At 40.3% G+C, this 12,658-nt stretch overlaps 1 protein-coding gene across 1 annotated transcript; it reads right to left on the bottom strand.

Moving 5' to 3' along the window:
* Nucleotides 1–4,836: 4,836 nt before the first annotated feature.
* Nucleotides 4,837–11,896, bottom strand: SPINK1 (serine peptidase inhibitor, Kazal type 1). Its single transcript, XM_027548803.1, has 4 exons — nucleotides 11,740–11,896; nucleotides 10,014–10,045; nucleotides 8,388–8,494; nucleotides 4,837–4,962 (listed from the first exon to the last, which is right to left on the bottom strand). The coding sequence occupies exons 1-4, from the start codon at nucleotides 11,792–11,794 to the stop codon at nucleotides 4,917–4,919; spliced, it is 240 nt and encodes a 79-aa protein (XP_027404604.1). The 5' UTR covers nucleotides 11,795–11,896; the 3' UTR covers nucleotides 4,837–4,916.
* Nucleotides 11,897–12,658: the final 762 nt, after the last annotated feature.

Below are 12,658 nucleotides of genomic sequence, written 5' to 3'. Positions count from 1 at the left end.
TCCTCAGACCAAAGTTTCCTATTCTTTCAACCATCTGTCATAGCACAAAGTTACAAAATCTTCCCTATCATGGTAGCCTCTCTCCTCTAAACACATTTCAGTTGTAAATTTCTTTTTTTAATTAGCATATAATTGCTTTACCATGTTGTGTCAGTTTCTGCTATAGGACAACTGTGAATCAGCCAAATGTATACATATATCTCCTCCTTCTTGAGTCTCCCCCCGTGAGCTGCTGAGCCAACCAGACATGAAACAGCAAATCAAATAGCAATCCACATGCTTTCTGATGGGTCTGTTAAAAATAAGGCAACTTGCCCCAAATGGAGTTTCTTAGGCTAAGACCCATGTCACCAACTGAATTAACTTTAGTTTCCATTCCCAGAAATAGAATCTTAAACTAGTGATCAGAAATTGCCTAATCAGCATCAGTTAAGTAATCTGCCTGATAGACCCCCACCATCCCCTAAAAAAAAGTAACCCTACAATACTCAATCTGCTTTTTGTCTAGTAACTTCTTGTCCCGCCTCCTTTCTGAATGCAAATGCCACTTTGCACTGACCCCTGGGGCTCCTTCTTAACTGCTAATTTGGATGCTGCACAATTTGAATCCATTTTTGCTCAAACAGAATTTTTAATATGCCTCGGTTTATCTTAACACAGGTCTGGTGACTGAACAGAGAAACAAGGAGACCTTTGACTGCCCTCAGCAGCATCGAGCAACAGCAGCGAAGGTACCTGAGGAGTCCCTTGAGTCGCTGCTTCCTCACTGCCTCTGGAGGTGGTGGGTAAGTTCCCTCTAATCCTCCATCCATAGATTGTGTGTTAGGAGTGTTCACTGTTTTGAGCATTTTTTTCGTTTTGAGGATTTTTGTTTTCCCATGGCCTGGATCCCCAAACTGGCCTGAGTTGGGTGGCATGGGACACAGATATAGAACTGTTTCCAGTGACAGACCTGGTCCAACCCCTAAACCAGACCCGGTGAAAGATCAGACCGGGTCCAATTTACGCTGGATTGGGTCCAGAGTAAGGCCTCCAGCAAGTAAAATTTTGTTTGAAGGCTGAACAAGCAAGTTAAGCTTCCCAAAGATAATTATGAATTACAACGGCCACAGTGGAGAACTTTTAAGCTAGATAAGCTTATCCATGTATGACATGCCTTTGAGAAGATGTGTCCTGAAGAAAATGGGGTTTTCTCAGCCAACGCTCACCATAAAGGATAGAAGCAAAATTCTTTTTCCTTCTTTAAAGTTCCTGATGGCCACTGGGACACACTACTCTCTCCAGAACCTGCAGAGAGGATCCAGGGAAATCCAGCAGGAGCTGGCCAAAGATGAGAATACTTGTGTGGTGCTAAGTTGCTTCAGTCATGTCCAACTCTTTGCAATCCTATGGACTATAGCCCACCAGGCTCTTCTGTCTATGGGATTCTCCAGGCAAGAATACTGGAGTGAGTTGCCATGTCCTCCCCCCAGGGGATCTTCCTGAATCAGGTCTCAAACCCCTGTCCGTCTCCTGCATTGGCAGATGGGTTTTTGTTTGTTTGTTTGTTTTTACCACTAGCAGCATGGGAAACCTGTAAGAATAGTTACGTGGACTTAAAAAAAAAAAGGCATGATGTGAGAATTGCTAATTCAGTTTTATTTGGGGCAGAGTGAAAACTGCAGCCCAGGAAACAGCACCTCAGATGGCTCTGAGAAACTGTTCCAAAGAGTTGGTGGGGGGAATGGTCAGTATATACATGATTTTTGGTGAAGGGGGAATACATGCAATCAAGCACATATTTTTCCAGAAAGTTTCTACTAGTCTCGTGAAGCCTTTGCTAATTACAGGGAACAGTCATTACCATGAAGGATTTTAGTGCTTTTCTAGGTATGGGGAGATACAAGAACTGGGCTCCTGAAATCATCTATCTGAAAGACCTGTCCTGCCATCCCCCACCCTTGCAACTGAGTGCTTCATTTCTGATCTTCACCCTGAATTCCTTTCAGGGGATGTTGAAGGTCAGCACCCGTAGCAGCATATAACTTAATCCTTGCAGCAGTAGATAGGTAGATGGCAAGCGCCAATTTGTAGTTGACACCAAAGTCAGCTGGTTCATCACTGTTTCTATCTGTGGTGCCTGCTCCAGATAGGAAGGTAGGTTTCATTTTGTCCTTTCCTTTCCAAATCCAGATTGGCAGGAAAAAATCATTTGTAAGAAATCAGTCTGTTACTGAAGATAAGGTCATGTGCCCATTGCACAGTGAGGCCAAACAACCAAAACATCAGAGTGTGGAGCAGAAACTTACTGGAGGACCAAGCAACAGGCATGAGGTGGCTTACGCTCAAAAACCCCAACTCTCTGATGCCATTTAGGGAGAAATTTTTATAGGTAAAATTTGGGGTGAGGGCTATAGTGTGTGTGATTCTCTTCTGATTGTTTGGTGGGTGAGATAACAGAGTGGTTCCAGGAACTTTGTGCTCAGCCTGAAGTTACCATCCTCCACCCTGGTGTGGGCCTTAGTTCCTTCAGAAGAACTCAAAGATATCATTAAGTGTATCCCTTGGAAAAGAGCCTGATGCTGGGAAAGATTGAGGGCAAGAGAAGTGGGTGATGAGATGGTTGGATAGCATCAACAAATCAATGGATATGAGTTTGAGCAAGCTCCAGGAGATAGTGAAGGACAGGGAAGCCTGGCGTGCTGCAGTCCATGGGGTCACAGACACGACTTAGCAATTGAACAGCAACAACACCCCTTGAGGAGGAACCAGGACTCGGCTTAAATCACTGAATTATAGTTTCTTGATCATTCTTCCTTTGTTTCTGAATTCTCTTACTTTCCTGATTGAATGTGCTATTTGGAACTCAGGGAAGGCCTAGGAGGCTGAAGCCCTTTTTCTGCAAATGAGAAATATGGGACAGGGAAAGGATTCCTACCCAGGAGGGCCCTCCAGGATCCCTCTGTTTCAGATCCTTGAATCATGTGACTCATAAATTTGCTTTCAGGTGCCATTAGTTGCCCTTCCTTTCTTTCCAGGGGCAGCTGTTTCCTCCTGTGTCTTGTGTCCCAAGAATTTGGCCTAGCAACAGTTAGGTTGGAGGTCTCAAAAATATGGCCAGGCAGAAAGGTGGGTTGCCTAAATTTATTTTTTAACAAGTCAGAAAGTGAGCAGAACCATTAAATGTAGACAATCTAGGTTTATTTATTGCCTCTGCCTGTAATCTTCAAATCTCTTCTCTCCAGACCGTGACAATTTCTAGCATTCAATGTTTAAATCTGTTTACTAGAGCAAAGTTCCTTACGCTTAGCATTGCCCTTCAAATGTCCTCTAGCATCACAGACAAGATGCTGGAAGCCATCTTGCATCCATAATTTAACCTGGTGAGCTGTGAGGTGTGTTTGCCTGAGTCACTTAGTAGACCACAGCATCCCCTAGTGGTCAGATTTAAACCTCAAGCCATGTATATTCTGAATATCACAAGAAATTAACCTAAACCTTAAGTGTCATGCAACTGTGTTTTGCAAGTGTGGGACAGATTTTATTGGCTACTCTTGGTTCAATGGGTGATGAATTCTCCATTATTTATCAGGGAACCTGATGCATCTCAGGGTCATCTTACCCTCTATCTACTTCTCCATTCTGGGCTACTTCTTTGTCTGAGCTTAGGAATTCAAACTGCTTTTCCTTCTCTATTTTTGTGATTATAGATATCTTTTTCCTTTTGAGGCACTTCTTATTTCTACATATGCCATTTAATGTGAGCATGTTACCTAAAGTTCCTGTAGAAATCAGGAAGGGATAGTCTACCTGGGGTGATTGTGGTTTCGACTAAAATGCATTAGATTTGGCGTCTGTCCTGAATTACAAGCCCAATTTTGCCACCTTATTTGGTGGTGATATTAGTCAGGTTATCTAACTTTGCTAAGTTTACTCACGAGATAAGGTTAACTACACAGGGTTATTGTGGCTTGTAGGTAAAGCAAAGTGAACTACACAGAGGCCTCATGACCATTTCATCTGTAGTCTTGTAGGTCTGAAGTCCCTATTTTCCACAGCAGATCATCTCTTGGGAGTGCTTTGGTGGCAAAAGTTAAATCAGAATCAGGTCTTAGTTCCTCTTTGTTCATCTCAGCGCAAACCCGTGAGACCCAAAAAAGCAAATCTCCAAGTCAAGCCAGAGATATAGTCCTCGGGCTGCCAGGGAAAATGGGGAGCTCTACATCACTGCCACTCACCTCAGTAACTAGTGGCAATCGCCTCTGCTGGGGGAGAATTAAGCCTGAATGCAAAGGCTCCTCCACCACACAGCTGAGAAAATGTAACTCTTTTGGTTTCCTCAATGATTTAGAGCCTCTTTGAGAAAGTCGTGCCTCACCTCAAATCTACTGTGAGATATATGGAAAATCTTAAGACTAAACTCTATTCCACTGGACAGGCAGCATTTCAGAATCGTATGCCTCTGTGCCTAGACCAGTGCCAAGCACAACAGATGCTCAGTTAAATTCCAAGGAACCCTAAAGAAATTATTTCAGTCAGTGAATGGTGTGAGGCAACATGTTTCTGGACTGAGAGCTTTCCAGTTGTTTCTTAAAATGCTAGTCTAATCCTCATGGGATTATGATATTTGTGATCAACTGCATCCTGTCATTTAATGTCTGCAGTCACATTTCCTGAGACAGAGTCCTCAGAATGTGAGGAGGATGGGGAAGGGAAAAGCATCCTGAAAGAAACCCTGTCCAAAATTATAGGATTGCTGTATTTTGTAAAACTCGGTTTATTTTGAGTTTGCCTCCAGCCTCTGTTCTTGGTATAATCAAACATGCCTTTGAGGAAAAAGCATATAGGAGCAACAGGACGTATTTAGATGCATTTTATTCAGCAATCAGGCCAGCCATGCATTGTAGTGTACTTATGGGATTTCAGAACTTTGGTTCTCAGCAAGGCCCAGATTTTTGAATGAGGACAGGAGTCTGACGTTCCCTGTAGAAGAGATTGGGGAAAAAAAAATTAGTTTAAACTTTGCTGAGAAAATGTGACTATGGGGGGAAAACAAGGAAAAAATTCAGCTTTATTTAAAATGAGAGGTTTGAGATTTCCTTCCATTTCTGTTTCTCTTATTCATATATTCATTCACTTATTAAGTCATCGAATACTGATTGAGAACTACTACCTATATTGAGAATACAACAGAAGGGAAAAATGTTCATCCTTATAGAGTTGACAGATCTAGCAGGGCATCATTAAAAGCCTTGGAATTAATCTTTAATCCATTGTTGCTTTTCCTGCTGATGTCATTGTCCTAGCCACCAGATTTCCAGCTTAGCAGGTGCCCAGGCTACTTTCGGATCTTTGCCTTAGGACTCTGGGGATTCCCATCTGTGAGATTTTGCAAAAGGAAATCATATCCTTATCTCGTAGGATAGTTGCTTTATTTAGCATCTAGACAGAGCCCATGGTTGGACTTATTTTCCATAGCTATGCTGTCCATGACAGCTGACATGATCTCATATAGCTGCTTAAATTTAAATCAGTTTAATAATGTTAAAAGTCCAGCTTTTTGGTTATGGTAGCCATGTTTTAAGTGCTGGTGCCATGACTAGAGGCCTCCATATTGGACAGCATTTCCGTCATTGCAAAAAGTTCTTGCAGGAGAATGCTAGTTTATAGAAAAGAATTTGCCAGTGTAGGTTGCCTGAGAAGATATAGAGTAATTAGAAAAAAAAGTTCTTACTGAATATATCTGCCAGGAGCATAGTGATCAAGGAGATGCAAGCCCTTGTTCTTCTACTCATCGCAAAACTCAACAACTAGGGTCAGAACCTGGATCTAGTTAACCATACAATATATTAACACTTGTTTGGTGGTTTTGATGGGCAGTAGAAAGAAAAGCAAAATGATACATGAGTAGCATTGAAGCATATATATTACCACATGTAAAATAGATATCTAATAGAAAGTTGCTGAACAACACAGGGAGTTCAACGCAGTCCCCTGTGACAGCCTGGAGGGGTGGGACGAGGTGAGGGCAGTTCAAGAGGGAGGAGACATGTATACTTACGGCTGATTCACACTCTTGTATAAACATTGTGAAACAACTACCCTCCAGCTAAAAATATTTTTAAAAAAATGGTACTTTTCAAAAAGCCACATTTCTCTCTCTTGCTTTCTTAGAGAAATATAGGAATAGAAAGTACTTTTTTGGGCATTCAAATATTGCCCCCTTATTTACATATTTTTAGAAGAATAGAAAAAGCAGGTAGGACTGATAGATTTTTAAAATCTAAAGAAACAGGGCGTCCCAGCCCTATGCTCATATTTTTCCAGTGTTTCACTCTAAATATTAGGCCGTTTGATCTTGGCACTTGGAAGTAGCCCAAGTCTCAAGGCTGTTGTACTGCTTTCCCCTCCCCTTGGACAGAAATATGATGTTTGACTTTAACATCAATAGCATAGGCCTTGAGAAAATTAACAGGTGGTTTCAACTTTCTTTTATAAGTTTTTAGCGTGGGATTTTTTTAAAAGCAGAGAATCTAATGTTTTCAGCCTACAACTTTAGGATATTAAATATTTCTCCCTGGGAACCTATTTCCACAATCCTTGTTAAATACCAAGAATTTTCTGAAATGATTTAAAGCAGATCAAAGAGAGGGTTCATGATACAGTGAATTAGAGCAGTGGAATGATGGAAGTGCATGCAGTCATTTGAGCCTAAATCAAAGTCTTAACACCACATCGGTTCCAAAATAACAGAATTTTCTAGGTTCCTTGCGGAATCTCTTTTGTTTGACCATTCTACATCTTTATTTAACCTGGAAGGCTTTTGTGATACTATGAAAACAGACCACTGTTTAAATGACTTCCTTTTCATGAATCCTTTCTTGACCCTTTCAGTAAGAAGCAATCTGTCTCTCTCCTTCATTCCTATAGCACATTGCTAACACCCATGTAACGGCATTTGTCACAAGTTACAAGAAATTACCTTATTTGTGCTATTTTCTCTTAGTTATATTCACAAGTGGAGGAGACTAGCACAATGCTTGGCAGAAAGTGTTCAGTAGCAAATCAGAATATCTGTGGCAAATTTATTTCTCTGAGCTCGTGAGTCTGATTCCCATCACTAGCCACCTACAGTCAGTTCAGAAACTCCACTGAGGCTGGTTCTCACATCCATTAAAAAAAAGTGTTACCAAAATATGTTTTTGGTCACCTAATCAATATAATTCACCTTTGAATATTTTAGGACTTTAGTAAACACGATGATTACTATTGCAAAGAATGTTTTTTTTTTTTTTAAGTATAAGGGAATTTGGGGTACATTGTGAGCTTTAAAAAATCCATACTATCTCGTTTGCTAAAAAACCTTGGAGTTTTTTATCATAGAACTGACTTTTTAAAAAAATAATTGAAAGAAGCATTCAAACACTTCACCTCCTCTGCTGCTGCTGCTGCTGCTAAGTCGCTTCAATCGTGTCCGACTCTGTGCGACCCCATAGCCGGCAGCCCACAAGGCTCCCAGGTCCCTGGGATTCTCCAGGCAAGAACACTGGAGTGGGTTGCCATTTCCTTCTCCAATGCATGAAAGTGAAAACTGAAAGTGAAGTCGTTCAGTCGTGTCTAACTCCCAGCGACCCCATGGACTGCAGCCTACCAGGCTCCTCCATCCATGAGAGTTTCCAGGCAAGAGTACTGGAGTGGGGTGCCATTCACCTCCTCTATTGCTTGGTAATTTCTTAAACACCTTTTATACTGCACCATATTATTACTTACTTTCTGGCTTTTGTTCAGTTTTTTCTTCATATTGGAATACTTCTCTCTCTTTCTTTAGAATGTCCTAGAGAAAGCCTCCAAACTTCTCAAAATCCTAGCAGGCATAATTAATTCTTTTTGATTTTGTGCTCTCAGAGCACTTTGCTTACACGACCACTGACCCCACTGTGTTAGCATTGAGTGTAAGCAAACTGGGAGACAAAACCTGGAGGATTTTCTTCTGTATCTCACATGTACTTAGGCTGGTACCTGACTTTATCATGGAAAGAGCAAGGATTTCGTACCAGATCTGTCACTCATTGCTAAGCATTATTTAAACTAACTAAATCTCAATTTTCTCCTGGACATAATAAGCTTAGTATTATTTACCTCATAGAGTCATTATGAATATTAAATACCTTGCACAATGCTTGACACAATGTATACTCTTCTATCATAATGCACACACACTTCTATATAATCTTTACAGATATATAATGAGAAAAAGATCAAGAATATTTGAGGGAAAACTAGGTATTTTGTTTTTCACATGGTGAAATTCATGTTATTGGCATATTCACTGAGTCTTAGATATATAAAAATCTGAAGACATCTAGCTTAAAATATATATTTTAAAAGAAATTCAAGCTTGTACTCACTTATTTTCCATACATAACAAGCATTCATTAGAATAAGTAACTCCATCTGTCCCACAGACAGGGTTATAGATCCTGGGACATCCGTTCACTTCATTTGTGCACTTGGCCTATAAATGGAATGAAACAGAATCATTTCCCATCATTTTTCATTCTTTGAATTTATAGCACAGTCTCTAAAATCTCCCTGAGTTGATCACCTTAAAAATGGATTGGAAGGCTGATACTAAGTGTTCTAAAGGGAAGAATCCAAAATTTGTGTTCAGAAAACCTGGTTTTAAGTAATGCCTCTGCTACTTACAGGCTGTGTGACATTGGGAAATCTCTTGGTGTCTCTGAACCACAGTCACTTCATTTGCCAAACAAGAATGATGTTGTCCTTTTTCCTACCTGTCTCATCGTGGTGTTGTGAGGTTTGAATAGGGTGAGTGAGAGAATGTTCAAGTTTACAGTCACTACAAGTGCCAGCTTCTCTCAGGTCAGCCACACCTTGAAGCATGTTCTTCCTTGCACACGGTAGTCCTGTTCCCCTGGTCTTATCCAAGTCACTTAAAGACGTGCAGTGCCTTCCACCTTTGGAGTTTTTGCACAGCCTGTTTTCTCTACCATCAGTAAGAACTAGTAATTATGAAATGACTTTCACAGGGCAGACACTGTCCAAAAGGCTTTTTATGTATTATTATATTTAAACTTCACAACTAGCCTATGAACTTTTTTTTATCATACTTTCCTTCTAGTAAGGATAATGAAGTACAAAGGGAGTAAATCATCCCAGGTCACACACCTAATAATTACTGGTTCCTGGATTTAAACCCTGTCAATCCAGGTCCTGAACTTTAGCTCTTCACCACTTGACTCTAATATTTATTTATTTTTGGCTGCTCTGGGTCTTTGTTGCTGCACAGACTTTGTCTAGTTGCAGTGAGCACAGGCTACTCTCTAGTTACCGGGTGTGGGCTTCTCATTGCAGTGGCTTCTCCTGTAGCGGATCATGAGTCTAGGGACCCATGGGCTTCAGGAGTGGCAGCTTGAGGGCTCAGTAGTTGCGGTTCCTGGGCTCTAGAGCATGAAACCCATTTGCCAATGGTTTTGGCAAACATGTTTTTTGCTCCGCGGCTTGTGGGATCCTCCCCGACCGTGGATCGAACCCAGGTCTCTTGCACTGGTAGGAGGATTCTTTATCACTAAGCCACCACGGAAACTCTAGGGTAAGTTGCTAATGGAATCAGAACTTCTTTATAATACATCACAGATGTAGTAATTTATTTACTCATGCACTTTTGGTTTGTCATTGGCCTTCTCACTACATATAAATGTAATGAAAAGAGGACACTTCTTCCGCTGGTCTCCACTTAAAATTCGTGTCCTACAAGATATATATAAAAACCCCTTTACAGCAAACATAATACGACTACACAGAAATTGCCTGTGTATCTGAGAATTTGTCCCTCAACATAAGCACCTGTGGGGAACTACAATCACTACCCACGTTTAGTAGGTTAAGCCTTGCCAGCGTTCAAACTCCTTGTATTAACTTGAGGCTAAATTGAAAGGTGAGTTAGACTACGCTTTGGTTGGAACAAACACTTTTAGCCCCGGAGGTAAAAAAAATTACAAAATTGTCTCTACCTCTCTTCCCAGGATGTTAGCTCCACTGTTACCTGGAAAACATAAATCAGACATGTGAAGTTGAGTCTTGAATGGGAGAGGACAGATGTATTCTCATTCAGAAATTTCTGCTTCCACTTAAGTCTATGTCTTCTCTGCTGGCCTCTTTCACCACCTAGCCCTTCTTATTTCCATCTTTTTTCCTCAAGGACATCTCACTGCTGTTCATCACAGCCTGCCTTCTGAAACCTCAAAAAAATTAAGCAAAAATTTGATTAGGACAAAAGTTTTGTATATTTAAGACAAGTTGACTTGTTTCCTTGAAAATAAAAACGATGTACTTACTGCTTCAGATGTCTCAGGCACAGAGCAAATACCTTCTGAATACTCACTGACATTCTAGTTAGCAACTTGTTTATTGATGTAGGAAATGTAAGTATCTATCTTAAGTTTATAGATAAAGATATGGAGAGTTTCTATAACCAGTAAAACAGTTAACACTAGCAATTACCAGGTCTTATGATGCAAAACTAACTTTTATATTTATACATAAGTCTTCTTTTGTAAGTGATACTAAAAAAAGTGGAATCTTCTGACAACTCAAACTTTGGTTCCCAAAGACCTCTTTTCGTCCATTGCATTGTGCTATTAGTTTAATTTCACATTTTTTGAATTTACAGGTAGATACTTAAAATTGTCATGCTGCATTTTCCAGAAAATAGCAGGTCTTGATGACATCACATTTATGTAGGATATGGTAACTCTGGGTGAGCTCATTGTAGGGAAAATGGACTAATTTGATAGTATTAGTCACTTCTTCTAAAGGAAGAAATGTTGGTCAGATTTGATTTTGTTATTAACAATCTCTGAAGTCAACTAGGTAAGGAGGTAGTTTTCCTGAGCTAAATGTTTTGAAAAGGCATAAGACACTCACGGGCCTGGAAAAGAAGGTCCCTGGAATAGACAGAACCTGATGTGGTGAGAATCCCCCTGGATTTTAGAATCTAGTTGAGTCTAAGATTTAATGAGCAGGTGATCGCCACACAGGCATCTATCTGTATTAATTGATATGCATGAGAAATGGAAAAGGGACCACCACTCCCATAAATATTTAGCAAATACAACAAACAGCATTGTTCCTTTTTTCATAAAGTGTTGATTTGGTTTCTTTGCTAGATCTGATAAAAAATTTAACACGTTATCCATTTCCAAAGACAAAAAGGAAGCTGATGCCGATTCTGGGGGTTCAGATCGTCTCTCAGCACTATCAAGACAGTTTGAAGATATGCACATACCATCTATTCAAAAAGAATATTTTTTCTAAAATTATTCTGTAGGTCAAAAGTCAAATTCTTAAACTCTGCCCTGTACACTGAATAACTGGAAACCATTGTAACCTATTTCTACAATTCCATGAGAACATAAAATTTGTAAATTGGCCTTAAACATGTACAGAGTTAGAAGGGTACTTGATGTTGAAATAATCCCTTCATTTTTCTACCATATCTCTTGAAGAGTCAGCTTCATTACCTGAAAAAAAAAATTTCATGTCTGAGCACTAGCAAAATTGTTTTCCTGTGTTATGTTAAAATCCCTCTTTCGATATATAATTCTCATCTACTGATCTTATTTCATCTCCCTAGAACCAAAAGATCTGTCCAAGAGTAGACTCTAAGTCTTGAAAGTAATGTGCTCAATAAGGCAATAAGGTTTTACTCAAATCAGAAAAATAAGCAAAGACACCTACCAGATAAACTCATCAGAACCAAGGCAGTGAGGAGAAAGATGCTTGCCACCTTCATGGCTGAAATGCTGGTTCTAGAGCTCAGTCGAAAACTGCACCGAACTTACACTTCGCTCTGGAACCCTGGGACTGGAAGGGTCATATAGTGTGCGTGGGCTTCCAGTCTCCACCTCCTGCTCTGCGTCACAGATCTCCTTGGTTATTGATTGACTCCGTAGTATAGCCTGTCCTCCAGGTTTGGGGCACACCACCAGTGTAAGAAAGGTGTAGGAGAGGAATGCCCTAGGCCTTCCTAGGTAAACGTGCAAGGTAAAGACTGTCAGGAAGAGATTACTAGTGGTTACCTGGTTCTTGCCCTAACTTCCCCTGACTATGGAGAGAAAGCCCATGGTCAAGTTCTGGTTTTCTCATCTGTAAGGTGAACTCAAAAGTTCTTGTCCTCTGTAATTCTAGGTGTATAAGAGGTATGAATATCTTAAAAAATTCCATTCTTGCTTCTTTTTCTTCAGCTTTTAAAATTCTTTCTCTGTTTTCTGTCTTTTTCTGCCACCCATTCACAAAGCCTAAAGTAGCTGACAGAGGGCCAGGTTAGAGGTAAGGAGGACTCTCTTTCCTAAGGTGTGTGTGTACTCCAAGGTAGAGTGGGCTCACCAGAGACTCTTACCAGCTCTATGTCCTTGGACAAGTAGTTCACCTGGGGATGGAAATAATAACAGTACCTACCTCAAAGAATTGATCTTTCATTCCAAAATATGCCTTGTGTATATTTTGGAACGATTTGTGGTTTGGGGAAATAATTCTCAATTCTTTCTCATCTTTCTGCATGTCTTATGGGTAGAGACATCGACTGCGTGTGTTTCAAACAATCTTTTCAAGAGTGTTTCTACAGGAAATAGCCTTGGAATGTAGAATAGTCTCTCTC

The sequence above is a fragment of the Bos indicus x Bos taurus genome, chromosome 7, assembly GCF_003369695.1.
Source record: "Bos indicus x Bos taurus breed Angus x Brahman F1 hybrid chromosome 7, Bos_hybrid_MaternalHap_v2.0, whole genome shotgun sequence".
Classification (NCBI taxonomy): Eukaryota; Metazoa; Chordata; class Mammalia; order Artiodactyla; family Bovidae; genus Bos; species Bos indicus x Bos taurus.
This window is presented reverse-complemented; position numbering and strand designations above follow the sequence as displayed.